This window comes from Sorghum bicolor, chromosome 3 (genome assembly GCF_000003195.3).
Source record: "Sorghum bicolor cultivar BTx623 chromosome 3, Sorghum_bicolor_NCBIv3, whole genome shotgun sequence".
Taxonomy (NCBI): domain Eukaryota; kingdom Viridiplantae; phylum Streptophyta; class Magnoliopsida; order Poales; family Poaceae; genus Sorghum; species Sorghum bicolor.
The window spans coordinates 9,831,362-9,850,321 of NC_012872.2; the positions used below are offsets into that span (position 1 = coordinate 9,831,362).

Here is an 18,960-nt window from a genome sequence, read left to right on the forward strand (position 1 = left end):
CAATGCCTCCAAAGAAGCAAAGATATTTTTCTCCAGACCAGTACCACGATTTCCTTTACTTTTTTGAATTACCAATTTCCTTTGTGTAGATTCGACACTGATGGAGGCACCACAATTCACCCATCCATGAATATCTGATGAACGAAAACATCCCATTTTTTGATTAATCCGACAAGTAACACTCATACTAGTATGTCTTCGGGGGGAAATGCTCGAAATATATGCAGGTACTCTATTGTGTGACCATCGTATTTGGTTTTTTTTTTCTTTTAGAAAGTTGTGCCTGACTTGTTTAGTTTTCTCATTATAGTTGACAATTCTCTTCTAACAAACACAACATAAGCTGTCATTCTACAAGCTAACTAATGCTAACAGGAGGAGTGTACATAAAACCTTCCTCGTCATGGGTTTCCAGTGGAACGCCTCCTTTTTTTCGAGAAAAGGGATATACCCCGCTTTTGTATTTAGCAAAAGCCAGAACATAGTGGAACGCCTCCTTCTCAAGAGAGAAACAATCGCAGCTGCAAGTATATTTTCAAAACTAAAGGCACTAACCTGTCAGGCCTCCAGGTTGAATTAAAAGAACCCTTTGTTCGCCTTGAATACGTCAATCACAACTGAGCCAGGTGCCATTGTGGTTATGACTCAAGTTTCAACAGCAAATCATTCAGGGTTGTCTTCAATTCTGTGCAAACCATAAAAGTCTTAAGGTGCAGTTAAAAGAAGAAGGTATTCAAATTTAGGTCAATGGCAACTATAAATGCACAGAAATGATTTTAAGAATCTGCATCCCTGTTTAGATTTGAAACTTTTTGGCCAAAGTGGTAAATTTTTTTGTGGTCAGAACTTTAGCTCAGAAGTTTGACGCACGCGAAAAAATTTAGGTGTTTAGTTTGGCAAAAAATTTTCTGACACAACTTGGGCTGCATGCAGTTGCAGTTGTCATTGGTGGGCTTCCATGGGAGTGTGTGCACAGCAGCAGGCTGTGCAGCCCAAAATTTTTGCCCCAAAATTTTTTGGCCCCGTTTAGTTCCCAGGCCCTAATTCCACAAAAATTTTACTCTTTGAGCAAAAAAACTCAAATCTAAACAGGGATGCGACTTTTGGCTGGTTGTCAAACTCAGCAGGAACTACAGTTGAATCACTAGGAATATCAATGTGACCAGAGATTTGTGTCGCTTTTTTTTTGACAGGAAAGTAGCAATAGAAATTTACAGATGCAGGAAATTTTCAGGTTCAGCAATTATTATGCATGGTTAAATTTGAGAAACTACAATAGGAACAATTTCACACCTTAAATACATGAAGCCTTTTTTGACATGGCAACACGGATATGGATCTCAGATTCACTTCCACTCCTCCAGGGTCTGTCGACGTGGATGCAATAGAAAACCATTGATACCTTTGTGTCCCCAAAAATAAAACAGAAACTTAAATACCATTAGCAACATTGCACCATAATGGTAATGCGAAGAACAGCACTACATTCAGTTTATCACTAGTACATACACTATACCTGAAATATGTGTTCCTGTCGACCTTCAGTGTGTAACTTTATTGTTCATCTAACTAGGCAACCAGCCAAGTTCCTACCAGTAGTCTCCGCAAGAGCAAAACCCATCCTTGAAATGGTGAAACCTGCGTGAGTCTCTTACGATAATGTCTCTGTTCACAATCTTCGATATCATCTTGATGGCAGCATGACAATCCAGGCAGGCACTCAAGTTCTTCATAACCGTAATTGGTGTCCCTGGTGGGGTATTAATCAAGGCAAACGCGATGGCCAATCTCTCACTGTGGTATTTCAGTGACTCCAACTTTTCCTTATTATCCACCATATGCAAGGCACAGCTAGTATCGGGCTCATAGCCTTGTTTATCCATCTCTTCGTACAACCTCTCAAGCTCTTTTTTAATCTCATCTATCATTGGGTTGGTGTGATCATTAGAAGAGAACATGTAGATCTTTTGCTTGATTTCAACCCAACTGTTACCCGACTCTTTCTTAACTCCTCTATCTCTCATAATCTTTTTCACACGTGCAGCACCTTCCCAGTTACCAGCTTTAGCATATATGTTGGACAGTATGACATAGGCAGTCGCATCTGTGGGCACCATAGTGAACAATTTTTCAGCAGCCACTGTAGCTAAATCCTGGTTTCCGTAGATCCTGCATGAGTGAAGAATGGAGCTCCATATTATTGGATCATCCTCAAATGGCATCTCATCTATCACTTTCTGAATTTTATCGAAACAGCCTGCCCGACCCAAGGTATCAATAACACAAGAATAGTGTTCCTTCCAGGGTGACATGCTATAGTAATATCTCATCAGGTCAAAGTATTTCATGCATTCTTCTGCAAGACCATTGTGACCACAGGCTGCTAGCACACTCAGGAAAGTGACTGGATCTGGACAAAGACCACAGTGAAGCATGCTGTCAAACATCCTGATGGCATTCTTTGCCTGTCCATATTGCGCATATGCTGAAATTACAGCATTCCACGTGATGGAATTCTTTTCAGGCATCTCATTAAATGTTCTGATGGCTTCATCCAAACAGCCACATTTTGCATACATATCAAGAAGGGCACTACCTGAGAACACGCTGGGCATGTGCCCTGATTTTGTGAGGTAAGCATGCAATTGCCTTCCTATCCCAATCACTGCCAGGCTTGAGGAAGACTTCATGATGCTAGAACATGTCGCCCTGTCAGGACTTAGACCAGCTCTTCTCATGTCACAGAATAGTTGCAATGCTTCCTCATTCTGCCCATTCTGGACACACCCAGTTATCAACGCGGTCCAGGAAATGGCAGTTTTGTCACTTTTGTATGCAAAAATAGTCTTTGCAGCATCTAGCATACCGCATTTTGAGTACATGTCAATCAGGGCATTTCCCACGAAATCCTCTAAAGTAAGGCCATGAAGGATCAATTGTGCATGTATTTGTCTCCCAATCTTAATGTGAGGCAGTGCCCCAGCTACACTGAGCAAGCTAGCATATGGTAAGGTCCGCCTGTCAAAGCCGAGTGTCTGCATATCCCTGAACAGCTGCAAAGCCATGCCACCACATCGGTTCCAAGAACACGCAGAGATCATCACATTGTATGAAACATTGTCCCGCTCTGACATCTCATCAAACAACTGCTTCAGATCACCAAGGGAGTCACATTTCGAGTAGAAATCAAGCAATGCATTGTTCACAAAGACATTACATGATGGGTTGGCCCTGACAAAGAGACCATGGATCTGACGCCCAAGGTGGAGATCAACCATACCTGTCGCCACTGTTAGCAAACTTGAGAACGTGAAGTGGCTGGTGTCAACTCCCTCACGTCGCATAGCAGCAAATAGCTCTAGTGCCTCCCCGTGCCGCCCCTGCCTGGAGCAGCCCATAATCATGGCATTGTACGTGATGCTGTCCCTGTGTGGCATCTCCAGGAAGACCCTCCGAGCAGCAGCAATGAATCCTTGCTTGCAGTACGCATCTAGCAGCGTGTTACAGACGACAACACTGGCGCCAAAGCCGAGCTTGGTGACCACGGGATGCAGTGTCCCGACATCGCAGCCAGGCACGTTGAGCACGGTGGTGATGGTGACGTCGTCGGGCGAGGCCTCGCCCTCCCTGAGCATGTCCCGGAAGAGCGACACAGCATCGGAGCCACGGCCATCCGCGGGGAGCATCCTCATCATGATGGTCCAGGTTTTGGCGTTGCGGCGAGCCGCAGCGCTGAATAGCGCCTTGGCGGCGGAGAGGTCGCACGACCTGGAGCATCCCAAGAGAATGCGGTTGAGGAATCTGAGGTAGAGGGTGCTCTTCTCGGGCACCTGGTCGAGCACCTTGCGTGCGGCCGCGAGGCGGCCGGAGGAGACGAGGTAGTTGAGGTGGAGTTCGAGGCGGTAGGTGGCTGGGTCGGAGCCCGCCTTGACCATGCGCGCGTCCGCCGGCGTCGAGGCGCCGGCGAGGCGCGAGGCGATGCTGCGGGCGCCGGCGGTGGGCTTGAATGGGCGCATGGCGGCATGGGCAATCAATCCGCGGTACCGCCACCTCCTCAGACCCTCGCCCTGCCCAGCACCGGGGTATTTCCTTCTGCGGCCGCCTCCGTCGCCTGATGCCCTGATGCCTGCTTCACCAACCGCCGTGCCGCGCTGCCGCACGGCCGGAGCTCGGAACTAACCGTCGTTGGTTCAAATCCTGAAAGTGCGTGGTGTTTTATTAGCTTCTCCAAATACGCTTGTTGGTGCGCAAGACGTATTCTGATATCCCGAAAACGTATTCTTGATACCCAATCTTTTGTATTCTATTATTATTATCCCCTGATTCACAGGGTGAGTACGCCTAAAATGTAACAAATGTTGTATATAGGAACAGATACATTTGTAAGCTTGGTGGTACATTACATATGCATGCTCTGATATTGATATACAATCATACAGATACACTTCTTGTAATTGTGAAATACATGTGTTTGTATCGCCTCAATGACTTTCCCCTCTTTCCTATGATAACTTTGTATACCTAGGCAAACAAATCACAGCACTGGGACTGTTTTTCACAAGCCATAATCAGTTCAGCAAGAGCTGTCCATGAACTCCACAAGCAGCTCCCTCACCGTGCCTCTGTCTGGCATCTTCCCTGCGGCGCCGTAGATAGGAGCCATTCCGCCGCTAATAGGGCCTGGGTTTGCTTTCACCTGCCAACGCCAACCAGTAATAAGAAAATATGGCCTTTCCTAGCGATGCAATGGATCAGGCAGGGTAATAGCCATTAGGCAACATAACACATGCTGAACAACTCACAGTGTCCACAGAATCTTGCAGATCCTTCAGGAATTGGTCGTAAATAGTCGTGTGTTGAAGGGTCACACAGATGTGCAAACTGAAACCAGTAAGGATTGTCAGACTAACCGAGAATGCAAAATGGCACTGATGGCATACAATTTGTTTGTCTGAAATTAGGATTTACCTGTTAGGTCTCTGCAGAGCATTGAGATGCCAACCTTTTGATGACATTATGTCGTTCACCTCAAATATGTCGACAACATCTGAGCCAAACGCCACAATGGTCATATCTGGTTTCCCAATCACAAACAACCCTGGGATTTCTCCAATCCTGCACAAACCATAGAATCTTTAACCACAGCTAGACGATCCGGCCAGTCACAACAATAGGAAGCACATCTATTCTTAGTATAGAAACATTACAAGTGTGTTAATTAATTTGGCATTTGACCATGCGTACTAGAAGAAAATAAATATCTACGTGAATCCTACTTCAATTTAAAAAGTTACAATAAATAAATAAACCAAAATGGGTAAAACATAGCTACAGTCAGAATTTGTCTTATGTCTTTTAGTTATAGTTCAGCGTTCAGGCATAATAAGCAAACAAGTTTACCCTCTTTGTATTTTCTTCGAAACTTCCATGACACACCTTGTATTGTCCAAGTAGCCTGGAAGCAAGAAAAGCAATGGTATACATCACAAGTACTATTTGATTCTAAGCCACCACTACACACTGATGGAATTTCAGAATAAGTTTGTCACCATTCAGTCCGAGAGACATCATAGCAGCCCAGGCTCCCGCAATTAATCCACCTGGCCTGCTTCCAGCCATAGTGGGAGAAACATAAAGCCCACCGGTCCACTCAGTAACTGAACAAACAAGGAAACACAAATGCAATTGTAAATCACTATTCAAATTTTTGAAGAAGACTCGAAGGAGTTAAGATAACAAGGATTTTCAGGAACCAAGTACTACTTCCACGGATAGCAGAAGTATATCCAACTTCTCTAGACCATTTAAAAAAAATTACAGCTAAAAGTTCTTCCAGCTATTATATTTCCAACATGTTCATACCTGCTAAGCTGTTTAAATTATGTATTTTCCATAATGGAAACCATGATATGACATTAATACAAACAGAAGTTAAAAAGACATAAGTTCATTAAAGAGGTTTCATTTTATTTTGGAAAGAAGAGGAAGAGCTTACCAGCAACAAATTGATGCTGAATTTGTTGGTGATATCCAAGATGTCAGAGTGAATCACACGGATAGAAAAATGTTAGAATTTGGTCGAGTAAAGTAAAGACAGATATACCATGGTTCTTCTTACCTTTCTAATTTCATGATTTCTGTACAGAACAATACTTGTGCCTTTTGGTGCTAATCCGTACTTATGAACATCTGATGAGATTGATGTAACACCCTTGACAGAAAAATCAAAAGGAGGAATAGGGTACCTACATATCGCAGATAAAACACAAAACAAAATACAAAAAAAATGTAGCACTTTCAGAAAATCAAATTTCACAAACAAAAGATTTAATGGATACTATTGACATACTGCTATTCTTCCTAGATTCTGAAAACCAACCAATGTCCCACAAAAGGGAAGGCAAAAACACACAGACAAAACCTATCAAGATTTGTCACAAGCTGATCTTTAACCAGGAGCTTTTGTTCATTTCCAATTATATTGCAGATCACAGCAATCAAACATATTGCTTTCATATGCGGTTATCCTATATCACATTTAGTTTTAACCATTTTTTAAGTTTATCGTCATTGATGAAATTTTTTACGGCAAACAAATCTAAATAAATTTCCTGAACCTCAAACATTAACTTAGAGAATTTGAATGAAAAAGGTGTTTTAAGACGAAAACTTATAATCATTTGAACTGCTTCAAGTTGGGGTGCACATATGGAGGGGTTACAAGAAAATTTTGCAACCTACAGGAACCATGGTGTTATGATCCTACAAATAATCAATTCTAGGCATTCAGCACTTTATTTTTATCCGAATGAGGAAATTATTGTTAGGCCAATCATAAAGCTATTGCAATAAATAGATGGATCATTCTGAAATTGTCTACTAAGTTCTTCAAAATATAGATACCTAAAATAAGTGGCTAGGAAAAACTAACGGCTGAAGAGAGCTCATACCCAAGCTTACGAGCAAAAGGCAGTACGAAGCCACCAAGGCATAAATCAATATGCAAGCAAATGTCATAGCGTGAAGCCAGTTCCCCAAGTTCCTGGAGATATGTTGTGAAGCAACCAACAAACCAGTCGTGCATTAAGAATTATATGACATAGTAATGTTTTAACATGATTGCCTAATAATTTAGCTTCATACCTCAATAGGATCAATTAAACCATGTGGAAATCCTGGTGCAGATCCAATCATCTGTACAACAGGAGTTTGTTAGGAGACATTATATATAATGTTCCTTTGTGGTGTTTCCATCGATATTCCATACTGGGCAAGAACATTGAGGACCATTGTGACTTAAAATCATGAAAAAGATTACCATTATAGTGTTTCCATTTATGCATCGTTTGAATCCTTTCACATCTGCAAGAAACTCTTTGTTCACAGGTACACGCCGCACTTTAATATTGAAGTATTCAGCAGCTTTGTCGTACGCAGAATGTGCTGATTCAGCCATTATACTGTGTACAATAACCTTTTCTTACCATAGAGACAAGAAGTTGTAAAACTTTCAAAATAAAAAGGTACTTGTCGAGAAAATCAAACATAATCAACCATTGTCTCACATTTCAGGCTTTGTAATCCCTTTCTTTGATCGCATATAGTCACGTGTTGTTTTGACTGCTAATAATATGCTTTCAGTTCCACCTGATGTCATGTTGCCGCAAATTTGTCCACCAGATGATTTTTCTTTGCTGCCAAGTAAAGCAGCTGTCATTGCAACTACTTCAGCTTCCATGTTTGCCACACTCTTGAATACATCTTGATGGAGCGGATTGGTGTGTGAAAACCTGAAAGATTTTTTTTTAATCAACATAACAGATCAGAATTTGAGTCCAAATTAGACTATGGAAGGCCTAAAATAAGATGAGTAGAATCACATGGAAACTTTAAGCATTCATTATTAAAAAAAAGACATTCCACAAACACCAGCAAAGATTTGGAATCTTTTTTATTTTCTTCCAGTCATTCTTTGTTTCTTGATCTGTCTTGTACCAACTTTTTCTTTGTTTAATAAAGTTTACAGTAGGGAACCCTGCTGTTTGCCTTAAAAATTTATTTGGAATTTGTTCTTCGCCCACTGATGAGTTCTGAATGAAGACACATTCTCAAACTTAGATTTATAAATGCAATCGCAGACACCTAACTTTGCTATATTTCCTGTTTAAGCTGAGAAAGGAATGTCGTATCTAGATGAGATCCATGAGAAGTATCCGTACATTGGATCAATCAAGATTGAAATTGACATAAGGGAAATATCAGTCTTACATAGATACCGCCTTGTTTATCAATTCAAAATGGCCCTCAGACTCACTTCCAGCAATATATCTGCAAGACAAGTTAACCAATAAAATTTGTTTGATACTCCTTCCATCCCAAATTATAAGTCATTCCAAGAATATTGGAGAGTAAAAGCATCTCAAGTTTGACCAAATTTATATGGTAGAATAATAACACTTATGATATCAACTAAGTATCATTAGGTTCTTCATTAATTATATTTTCAAAATATATCTATTTAATGCCACAAAACTTTATAATTTTTTCTATAATTTTGGTCAAACTTGAGATGTTTTGACTCTCCAAGATTCTTGAAATGACTTGCAATTTGGGATGAAGTAGAAAAGAATGAGTAGTTTACAACATAATGACCAAATCAAAGTCTAATAAATTGGAACGTGATGGGATGCACTAGTTTCAGTTTATTGTCTGTGACTCTGAGAATGAGGTGCACGTACACTGTGCCAGAGCATTTTCCCTGCCAGTCTACATCTTTGGCTTTCAGTGTTTCAAGCTCTTCTATCACTTGCTCGCCAAGGCCAATAGTTGGCAAGTCAGCTCGCCGATCGTTCTTGGCCCCACCGGATTGCATCTTGTCAACAACCTGATACAATAGCAGCAGAGATGTCGTAAGGATATATCTTGATACATTATATACAATAAAATGTGAACATGAAGCATATATATGTACGAAAGTAATCCCAAGAGTGATCAGGGTAAGCAGTCCACCATGTTTCATGCATATGTAGATGTCACCTCAGAATTAGGCCCTATTTGGTTCCCAATATTAAACTGCAGTCTCTATCATATTGAATGTTTGGACACATGCATAGAATATTAAATATAAAGTATTTATGAAACTAAAAATACAGTTAGAGAATAATTTACGAGACGATTTTTAAAAACCTAACTAGTCAATGATTAGACACTAATTGCTATAGTTACAAATGTACTACAATACATAATAAATTTTAGTACTTCCAACCAAATATTCCCTTAGTAAACGAGATTGATCAAGGGCCATAAGCCTTTAGAAGCCACATTTTTGCGGGCACGAAAGCAGCTATAAGATGCGTGTACTCAGCCAGATTTATTAATCAAAGGAGAAGCTAACAGTAGCAGTGTAGGGCTGTAGGCGTGTAGCACCAACAAGGTAACAGACGTACACGTACTCACGCGTGGTGCAAGATGCAATGGCATATGTGAACAGCACTGACAGCGGAGCTGCGTACGGGACTTTTTGGCTCTTTACCAGAAAAGCATCTTTTTGAAGACGGATACGTCAAAATATGTTGGGCCTTGTTTAGTTCCAAAAATTTTTGCAAAACAGGTACTGTAGCACTTTCGTTTGTATTTGACAAATATTGTCCAATCATGCACGGCTCAAAAGATTCGTCTCGTCAATTTCGACCAAACTATGTAATTAGTTTTTATTTTCGTCTATATTTAATACTTCATGCACACGTCTAAACATTCGATGTGACGGAAAATCTGAAAAATTTTACAAAATTTTTGGGAAGGGACAGGCTTATTACTACTATCATAAGGGGTAAGGGGAGGAGAAACAGTGACTGACTATCTACCTGCAACGATCTGATTCACACTGCACAATCAATCAAATAGTGCAGCACGAGGAGATAATACTCATTTAATTTTGATACCGAGTGAACAAAAAAAGGAAGACACGAACGCTTCTCGATCGATTGATGCAAGTACGAAGCAGAAGGAGCACAAAGGTTTTGTACTTCTATTTTCTTTCCGGAATAATAAGAATAATAATTATAGAGATTATGGATTAGTACCTTCTTCTTCTCCGCCGCGATGTAGCCGGAGACTCCCGGCAGCAACCTGCGGAGAGCAAAAGCAGAGCTAGATGAGCAAGCAGCGCTAGTAGTACGTGCCGCTTAGACGCGCGCGCAGTCAACGGGCAAGCAAGCAAGAAGGGCGAGGGACGGGCGCTGACTTGACGGCGGCGATGGCGATGGCGACGAGGCCCCGGTCGGCGACGGCGTTGGCGGCGGCGTGGAGGGTCCGCGCGACGAGGAGCGCGAGGAGCGGCGCGGCGACGAGGGCCAGCGGCTCGTAGCCCGCCAGGCGGTCGTTGGCCGCCGCCCGGAGGCGCAGCGCCATCTCCGCCGCCGCCTCCATGGGCTTCGCTTCGGCTTCGCTCGCGGACTATTCGATCGGATTGGTTTGCTGGTGGGAGCTGGATGGGATGGGACTCCTCGTGGCGGCGAGCGCGGTGTGGTGGTGGTGAGCGGTGTCGCGTAGCGGGGGGCGGATGCGATCGATCGAGCTGAGGAGAGGAGAGCCGGGCCGGGTTGAATTGTTGTATACGGCGTGGAGGAATAGTGGGGTGGGGTGCCGCGGAGGGGGTTGCTGCGCTCCGCTGCCGCTGCAGCCGCCGGCAAGGCGCCGCGCCCGCCGCCCGGCAAAGACGAAGAATTCGGAAGGGGACAATCAGCAACGCAGCAGAAGGTTGGAAGGCACGATGATCAATGAACTGAGTTTGCTCCAGGTAGGAGTATTTTTGTTTTCTTTTATTTATTTTACCATTTCCCTTTTTGTTTTTTATATAACAGAATAGTCTTTGACGCCTTTTCTGACTACTATGACACACGGTTGATTGGGAGTGAAGTCAGCAAAGGTGTGCTTGGACGCAACCCAAAGCGGGCCAAGTCAAGCCAGCCCAATAAACTGTACTCATACAGTCATACTGTAGTTGCACAAAGGTAACGTGTTGTGCTACAGTCCGCGAGTTCAAAAGAGAGAATTATTAGTGTATAGCTATTTCTATAAGGATTCAAATAACTGTAGTTAATAAAGTAGCTAATTATTAGCTGGACCTATAGATAATAACTCTCACTAGTTAAACCAAATTAGATAATAGAACAGCTAATAGTTATCTTAGTAGCATTTTTAATTAGGTCAGTCTCAATGCATGTTTTATGAGAGTGTCATGCATATTAAATAGAGTGTCACATAAGCAAAATTGCTGACTTGGCAGGGTCATTAAATGAAGGAGTTTCATCAGATGAGAGAGGAGTTTCATCTACATGAAACTCATGTGGCTCGGTTACCTAGTTTGTAGTCTTGGTAACTGTATTATGAAACTATGCATTGAGACTGGCCTTAGCGGTGCATTCAAGCACCCTCCAGCTAATAGGTAGGTAGCTAATATTAGATATGAACTATTAGCCAAATAACTATTAGCAGATAATAAATCAAAATATACCAGTTAGCTAATAGATAGTAGATCGTAGCTAATACTAGCTGCTATTAGCTAGTTTAGTCTAGCTAGTGAAATAGTTGTTATTAGCTGAGTATTCAGCTAATAATTAGTTAAATTATTAACTAGATCTATTTAAATCTAAAGAAATAACTATTATCAGCTAACTAACTGTTAGCCTTTTAGATTTGAAAACAAGGTCTAACATTAATTACTCACTTCCTCCAAAATTGCACGACACCAATGTATAGCTGTCTGCTGCACTTCAAAGCAGCCTTCTAGAAGCCATTGAAGTAGGCATTATCCTTTGTGGGTGGAGTGTTTTTGTTTTGTTAAATTTTTTATTTATTTAGTAAAAAATCTAATATTTTGAAAGGGTATGCCACAAACTAAAATGCTTAGTAAGTACTCTCTCCATTCCAAATTGTAAGTCATTCCAAGAATCTTGGAGAGTCAAAGCATTTTCATGTTTGATCAAAATTATAGAGAAAAATACTAAGATTTATAACGTAAAGTGAATATACTATGAAAATATAATTAAGGAAGAATCTAATGATACTCTCCAAGATTCTTGGAATGACTTACAATTTGGAATGGAGGAAGTAGATCTTTTAAGGACATTTTATTGCGCTGTTTAGATAGAAAACTAATAGTCAACTGTTAAACAACGCATAAGATTACTCACTTCCTCCTCAACTTGAACACCAATATATAGCTGGCTGCTGCACTTCTGGAAAGCAGCCTTTTAGAAGCCATTAAAGTGGGTACCTTGTCCATTGTGGGTGGAGCATTTTGACTTTGTTATTATCTTAAAAAATATGTCATAAACTAAAATTAGTAAGGCCTTGTTTAGATGCAAAAACTTTTTGGATTTTGACACTATAGCACTTTCGTTTTTATTTGACAAACATTGTCCAATCATGGAATAACTAGGCTTAAAAGATTCGTCTCGTGATTTACAGGTAACTGTGTAATTAGTTATCTTTTTTATCTATATTTAATGCTCCATACATTTGCCGCAAGATTCGATGTAATGGGGAATCTTGTAAAGTTTTTGGTTTTTGGTGCATCTAAACAAGGCCTAGCTCGTTTAAGACTGTTTAGTGCGGCTCCCGCATCGAAAGCAGATGGAGCTACACCAAATGCCCTCACGCAAAGGAGCACTTCTGGCCACCAAAAAGCCATAGCCATTTTGCATATGGACACAAAAGCTGTGGAAAAGTGGCTTCGCACAGTGGGCTCTGGCCCTAACACCCGAGCGAGTGTAGAGGAGCCATGCCAAATGTGTCCTTACCCACGCTAAAGGCCATTATGTGACTTGCCACTATAGTCATGCTATATGTATTGAAATGATTAAATGGAGTGTTAGCGTTGTTGGAAGTATTTTTCATGTGTGTCGCTTACATGGCGGTTAAGTCACACCAATCAATTAGACGTGACTATAAGGTCAGGCCATTTAGTTTACGTTTATCTTGTCGATTCAAAATAGGGATATACGTAAGGATCACTAAACATAGTTTTTTACATAAATATTAACAAATTATTCATTTTTCTCAGATCTGGTTTCACACCTTTGATGTTTTGAAATTTAATTTATTTTTTAATGCTATATTTGAGTATTTGTTAAGCTATTTTTTCTTATTGATCCAAATGCAAGACCTAGGAACATCTAAAAATGCTATATTTTTTCATCGTAGATGCCAAAAACCAACCTATTTTTATTAGATCTATAACAGCAGTGTGCGGAAGCATCAAGTGCGCCGTGATCCTCGTGTCTGGATGTCCGCTGGTGGTGGAGCTGTACGTGGGTGCCCTGGATGCGCTAGTGGCGGCGTGGCTGCCGAGCACGGAGGGGCGCCAGAGCGTCAGCGATGTGTTGTTCGGCGACTACGGGTTCATGGGGAAGCTGGGGACGTGGTTCAGGTCGGTGGAGCAGCTGTCCATGAATGTTGGCGATGCGCACTACGATCCCCTGTTTCTGTTTGGGTTCGGCTCACCACATGGGCAACAACTTGATTAGGAGACAACCGAGAGGAGGGAAATTCAACATTTGAGATAGGCCGCTCACGTGGATGTGCAGTCTTGCCTTTGCCAAAGACAATCAACCAACCTTCGAGGTTTCACAAGTATATGTCAATGGAGCAGATTTGGGTCATTGTCTTTTGTTTGTTGTTGCCAAAAGAACACAGGATAAGGTTTTGTTTGGTATGGCTCCTTGTGGCTCTCTTTTGCTTTGGTTGTACGAACAGCTTCATTGTAATTCTTGTGATATGTGAGGTACATCATTTTCTATGTCATTAGTCATCCCATAAATAGACCTCAATATTTTTATATTACCAAAAATAATCATATTATAGCATTATTCTCCCCTCTTTCTACCTCACCACCATGCAAGCCCTATACACATCATCTTCTTTCTCTCCATCGGGCCCTGGCCCCATCGTCATCCTTGCTCGAGCACTAGTTCATCATCATCCAAACACCTAAGCACCATTGTCCTCTCCTCCTCCACCTTTTCCCTAACCACTTTGCCTCAGCCTTGTGGATCATTGCCATGTCCATAGCATCCATCACTAGGGGTAGCATATGTGATCTAGAGAGGGAAAAGGGAAAGCACAACCATGGATGTGTGGGTGAGCTCTCATGGTATCGGGGTTTACATTGTTGGCTTCTGCGATCTAGTTGCACATGTCACCAACATAGTGAGCTTGAGGGTGTAAGGTCCAAATGGCTAGAGGAGGGGGGTGAATAGCCTATTTAAAAATTCTACAAACTTCAACTAGACAAGTTGATTAGTAAAACAAAAGGCGAAGCTATTCTAGCACTAGCACAACAAAGCTATGCAAGCCACCTACACAAGTCTAGCAAGAAAGCTAAACACTAGTTACAACAAGAAAGCTAAGCTAAACAAGCTACACAACTAGCAAGGTATATACAAAGGTAAAGGAGAGGGGAGTGATTGTTATACCGACGTTGTAGAGTAGAAATATATCCAATCAATCACTCACAATCACAAGAGAATCCTCGGTAAGAGATGACACAAGATTTTTTATCGAGGTTCACTTGCTTCCCGGCAAGCTACTCCTCGTTGTGGCGATACACCCACTTGATGGATCACGAGCTAATTGGCAATCCAAAGCCAAACCCTCAGCGGGTGCCGCACATCCACTCACAAGATGGGGATCCTCCAAGCCACGAGCAATCCACTAGAGTAGCCAATTGCGATCTCCTGCGGGGAAGGCTCAAGAACCCCTCACAAATCACTTGGTGAGGCTCGAAACAATCTCCAATCACGAGCTCAACACCACCGCTGCTCCAAGCCGTCTAGGGCGTCGGGAAACACCCAAGAGTAACAAGAAATCCGTAGCAAACTCAAGAATCAAGTGCCACTAAATACAACTCTCAAAGCAATGCACTTGAATCTCACTCAATCTCACTAGGATGAGCAATCAAGCAAGGAGATGAGTGGAGGGAGTGTTCTCTAGCTCAATGTATGCCTCAAGTATTCAAATGTGCAAGAGAGAACCTCCCAAAGCCGGCCACCAACTATTTATAAGCCCCTCAAAGAAACTAACCGTTGGCTATTTTTCACTGGACTGAAAACGGGGGCACCGGACGCTACTAAGTGAGCACCGGACGCTCGACCCCCTGCGTCCGGTGCACTGGAGTTGGCCACGTGTCCTCTTTGAATCTCGCGCGTCAGTTTCTAACGGCTACCTGCAACACACCGGACGCTCTGCAAGTCCACACCGGACGGTCCGGTGCTCACCGGACTCGTGCGCAGAGAGGGTGTCAAACTCGCGATCTCACCGGACGCTGGGCACCGGACGGTCCGGTGCTCACCGGACTCGTTGTAGGATCTCTGGATGTACAGGAAGTGGCCTAGAGGGGGGTGAATAGGCCTGTTCAAACTTTTTCAGCAAAGTTTATCAGTCACACAGGCAAGGGCGGCAGTGAGGCCCTCCCAGGGCGGCACTGACGGCCTCAACAGAAAAACAGACAGAAGCTTAATTGAATTGATTCAAAGTTTACCTAGGGAAATTTAGATCGACTAAATTTCCAAGCTTCCTGCAAGATGTTAGAGCACAGGTACGTGGCTAGAATGTGCTGGAGCCTCCCCACCAAGTAGATCGGCCTCAAATCCTAACACAAACTCATACACAAGTGAAAGCACACAAGACACACGATTTTTACCGTGGTTCAGCTGTTGCCACAACAAGGCTTGGCCTACTCCACGTTGTTGAGGTGCCCACACTAGGACCGGCTTAGCCACACAGGCTTACCTTCTCCTCGTTCTCAAAGCAAGGATTTTACCCCTTGCAAAGAGTAAAGAATGTATTAGCTGCAAGGGTAACCTTACAAACCTTCCCTTGGCTGCCACACAAGTTGGCAAGCTCTAGGGCGACGCCTAGCCGGCTAGGAGCAAGCTCCAAGAGTAACAAACTCAAGGCTGCCGGCCAAACGTGAACCAAAAGCTCTTTTTGACGCTGGGAATCAATGGATCTGCTCTCCAATCGAAGTTTGCTGCCTTTTCCCTCAAGTTTTGATGGCTAGAATCAAGGATTGGCTTGGGGGCTTGAGGAGCAACAAAGGAGGGAGAGAGAAGTGAGCTCTGGTCTGTTTGCAACGGTTGGGAGCGAGGAAGATGAGCAGGTTACCGTTTGAGACGGTCTGGAAGGGTATTTATACCCAGCTCTCCAACTGTCACAGGGTAGGGCGGCAGTGCCGCCCTTAGAGGGCGGCAGTGCCGCCCTTGCCTGAACCAGCCTGAAAAACACCAAAGTGTAGAGAGAAAGATATGCTGGCTAGGCTTGGGTCTGAGGATGTTGATGAGCTTTTGAGCTTTTGGTTCACAATTTGGTCCACAACCTTGGAGTCCCTCTTTATAGTACGGCTTTTCCTATACTCAAATTCGAACCGAAAATGAATTAAACCTCCTTTGGAGCTAGGAAAGCCATCCTTTAGAAATGGGGGATCCTCCATGGTATTCAACAACCTCTTTGTTATATTCCCTGCTTGTCATCTCAGCAAAACTCATTAGTTCCCTAATTCGGTGGTCATCAACGCCAAAACCCACAATAGGCTTGATTGCACTTACAATCTCCCCCTTTTTGGTGATTGATGACAACCAAATTAGAGCTTACAAATGATAATAATCATAACTGAGATTTAAATGGTCATGGGCATAGGAGCTCCCCCTAAATGTATGATTGGAGTTTTGAATACCCAAACTTGACATGAAATTCAAGCTTCATACATTTAGCAAGTGATGGAGGACCTCCCCCTATGTCCATGACCTCTGTGGGGTGCAACAAACTGTGTCACAAGATAACCGTGTATGCATATGACAGTTTATACAAGCAGGACAGCATGCTGCTGTAGTAGGGGGCCTCACTGCCGCCCTGGTAGGGCGCCACTGCCGCCCTTGCTACACCAGCAAGCTGACAGAAATTTCAAAAAGCATTACACCACACAAACAGGTTAACCAACAGAATTTAAACTAAAAATTAAGCCTGGCAAGCAGTTCACAAGTACATGTTCACATCCGAAGCAAATAGAGATAAGTAAGTAGCATTATTACAACTTAAAGATAGTTTTTAAAGAAGCACTCATGCTCACAAACTAACAACTAACACTCTCATCGGATCTGAACATGAAGATCTGCAGCTGCAGTGACGAAGTCCAGTCGAAAAGAATTGACCCCTCTAATTTCTCTAATTTTCTCCCCCTTTGGCATCAAGTACCAAAAAGAGAAAAGAAGAGAGAAAGAAGAGAGAACAACTCACTCATCATCGTCACTGGAAACCACGGCACGACCAGCCCTATGAGTGGTAGCGGTGAAGCGAGAGGCACGCGTGGAACGTCGAGGAGCAGCCGCTGAAGTGCTAGCCCGCCGCTGTCTAGCATCATCCCTGAACTGCCGATAGACACTGCCTAGTGTCTCCTGAAGATCTGGATCATCATCATATCCCTGGTGCTCATCATAGCTGCCATGATCTTCACCAGACTCCGTGTCAGACAGGTGAGGAAGATCTGGAAACTGAGGAGGTGGAGCCACGGGTGGAAGAGGAGGTAGACCCTGAACCTCTCTAGCTGCATTTATTGCATGCCTGCTCTCCATCCTGTCATTATACTGATTTTGTGCCATGTAAGAGCAAGTGCCAAAAATAGCCTTCACCCATTCTGCCAACTTCTGAAAGCGCTTCTTCTTCCTTCCATCTCTCCTCTGTGGCACACTATGGCCTCCCTCACTATGGTATGAGCTCTCTACTGCAGGAGGTGGGGCTGTTTTACCACCTTTGGTTTTCTTGATGTTATACACCGTGTGGCTACAATCCTTAGGATATCCAACTCCAGTCACTCTCTCAATCATAAACATCAGATAAGGAGCATAAGGAAGTGACCTCCTCCCATCATCCATAGCATATGCCAGCTCTACCCATATGAACCTTGGAATATTAAATTTATCCCCTTCTGGAAATCTGGACAGCACATTAGTAATATGGCCATTGAGATCAGTGGCATTGTCTTTTGGGTTGAGTGTCATTTTGATAAGGTTGTTCATCACATAATAGAAACTCTTCAACCCAGTCCTCCTGTTGTTCACTTGGGTTGGATCCTCCCACATAAAACTCACCTCATGTGGCTCAAACCTTCTCTCATTGTGAATTCGAGAGTAGGTTCTATGGTCATTTCCAAAACCCAATATCCTGCAGAAGGTAATGAAATCAATCCTATAATGTGTACCATCTGTCATCCAATGAACTTCATCATTGTCTCTGTTCCAGAAGTAGGTAGCATGAAATTGAGCAAGTATCTCTCTATTCCAGTCATATTTAAAGGACATGAGAGTGGACAGCTCAAACTTATCACATACTTTAATTGCAGCATCAAAGTCAGGCTCCTCTTTTGCTTGCATAGCATCAAAATCAATGAAATGCATCTCACAAATCTTTCCCTTTCTAGCTGGTAGAATAGCAGTGGCATAGAAATTTGAATGAAAAACATTCCAGAAACGATAATCAACACCACTTATCTTGCTGTGAGCATAGGGATCCATCTCTCTAGCTTCCTCCACAGCTTTCCAGCTTGCTGCATAATTGATTAAGGGATGATCCACTGTGTCATTTGGTGCCTTGAGTTCAAACTCATCAGTGCTGTCCCTCATATAGCCGTCATCAAACTCTATAATGTGCAAGGGAGTGCTAGGACAGCCTATGGGAGAGATCGTGAAACCAGCCTGCTGCAACATTTCTTCTTGCTGAATATACTGCTGCCTTGCTGCTCTATCATCTCCAAAGAATACTCCAGAGCTACTGCCTCTGCCCCTGCCTCTGCGAACTTGTTGCTTGGTGGTTATTTTCCTCTTTCCTCGGTCCATCTATGCCAAAATTGAGCCAAATCAGGAACTGTACATCTGGCATATAGTGGAACATATGTAGAGTCAATTG

The 18,960-nt window shown here is 42.9% G+C and overlaps 2 protein-coding genes and 1 long non-coding RNA gene across 3 annotated transcripts; 1 reads left to right on the top strand and 2 right to left on the bottom strand.

The window, feature by feature from the left end:
* LOC8072380 (putative pentatricopeptide repeat-containing protein At2g01510) lies at nt 1,540-4,225 on the bottom strand. Its single transcript, XM_021457087.1, has one exon. It carries the CDS (start codon nt 4,014-4,016, stop codon nt 1,590-1,592), a length of 2,427 nt encoding a protein of 808 aa, XP_021312762.1. The 5' UTR covers nt 4,017-4,225; the 3' UTR covers nt 1,540-1,589.
* On the bottom strand, nt 4,295-10,787 carry LOC8072381 (sphingosine-1-phosphate lyase). The gene is made up of 15 exons (XM_002457503.2): nt 10,244-10,787; nt 10,083-10,128; nt 8,739-8,884; nt 8,269-8,328; nt 7,566-7,790; nt 7,319-7,460; nt 7,144-7,194; nt 6,951-7,042; nt 6,119-6,245; nt 5,996-6,011; nt 5,550-5,657; nt 5,401-5,455; nt 4,969-5,115; nt 4,803-4,881; nt 4,295-4,696 (listed from the first exon to the last, which is right to left on the bottom strand). The coding sequence occupies exons 1-15, from the start codon at nt 10,426-10,428 to the stop codon at nt 4,574-4,576; spliced, it is 1,602 nt and encodes a 533-aa protein (XP_002457548.1). The 5' UTR covers nt 10,429-10,787; the 3' UTR covers nt 4,295-4,573.
* On the top strand, nt 10,688-13,796 carry LOC8072382. Its single transcript, XR_002451361.1, has 3 exons — nt 10,688-10,798; nt 10,919-11,012; nt 13,235-13,796. It is a non-coding gene; the product is annotated as an uncharacterized LOC8072382 (long non-coding RNA).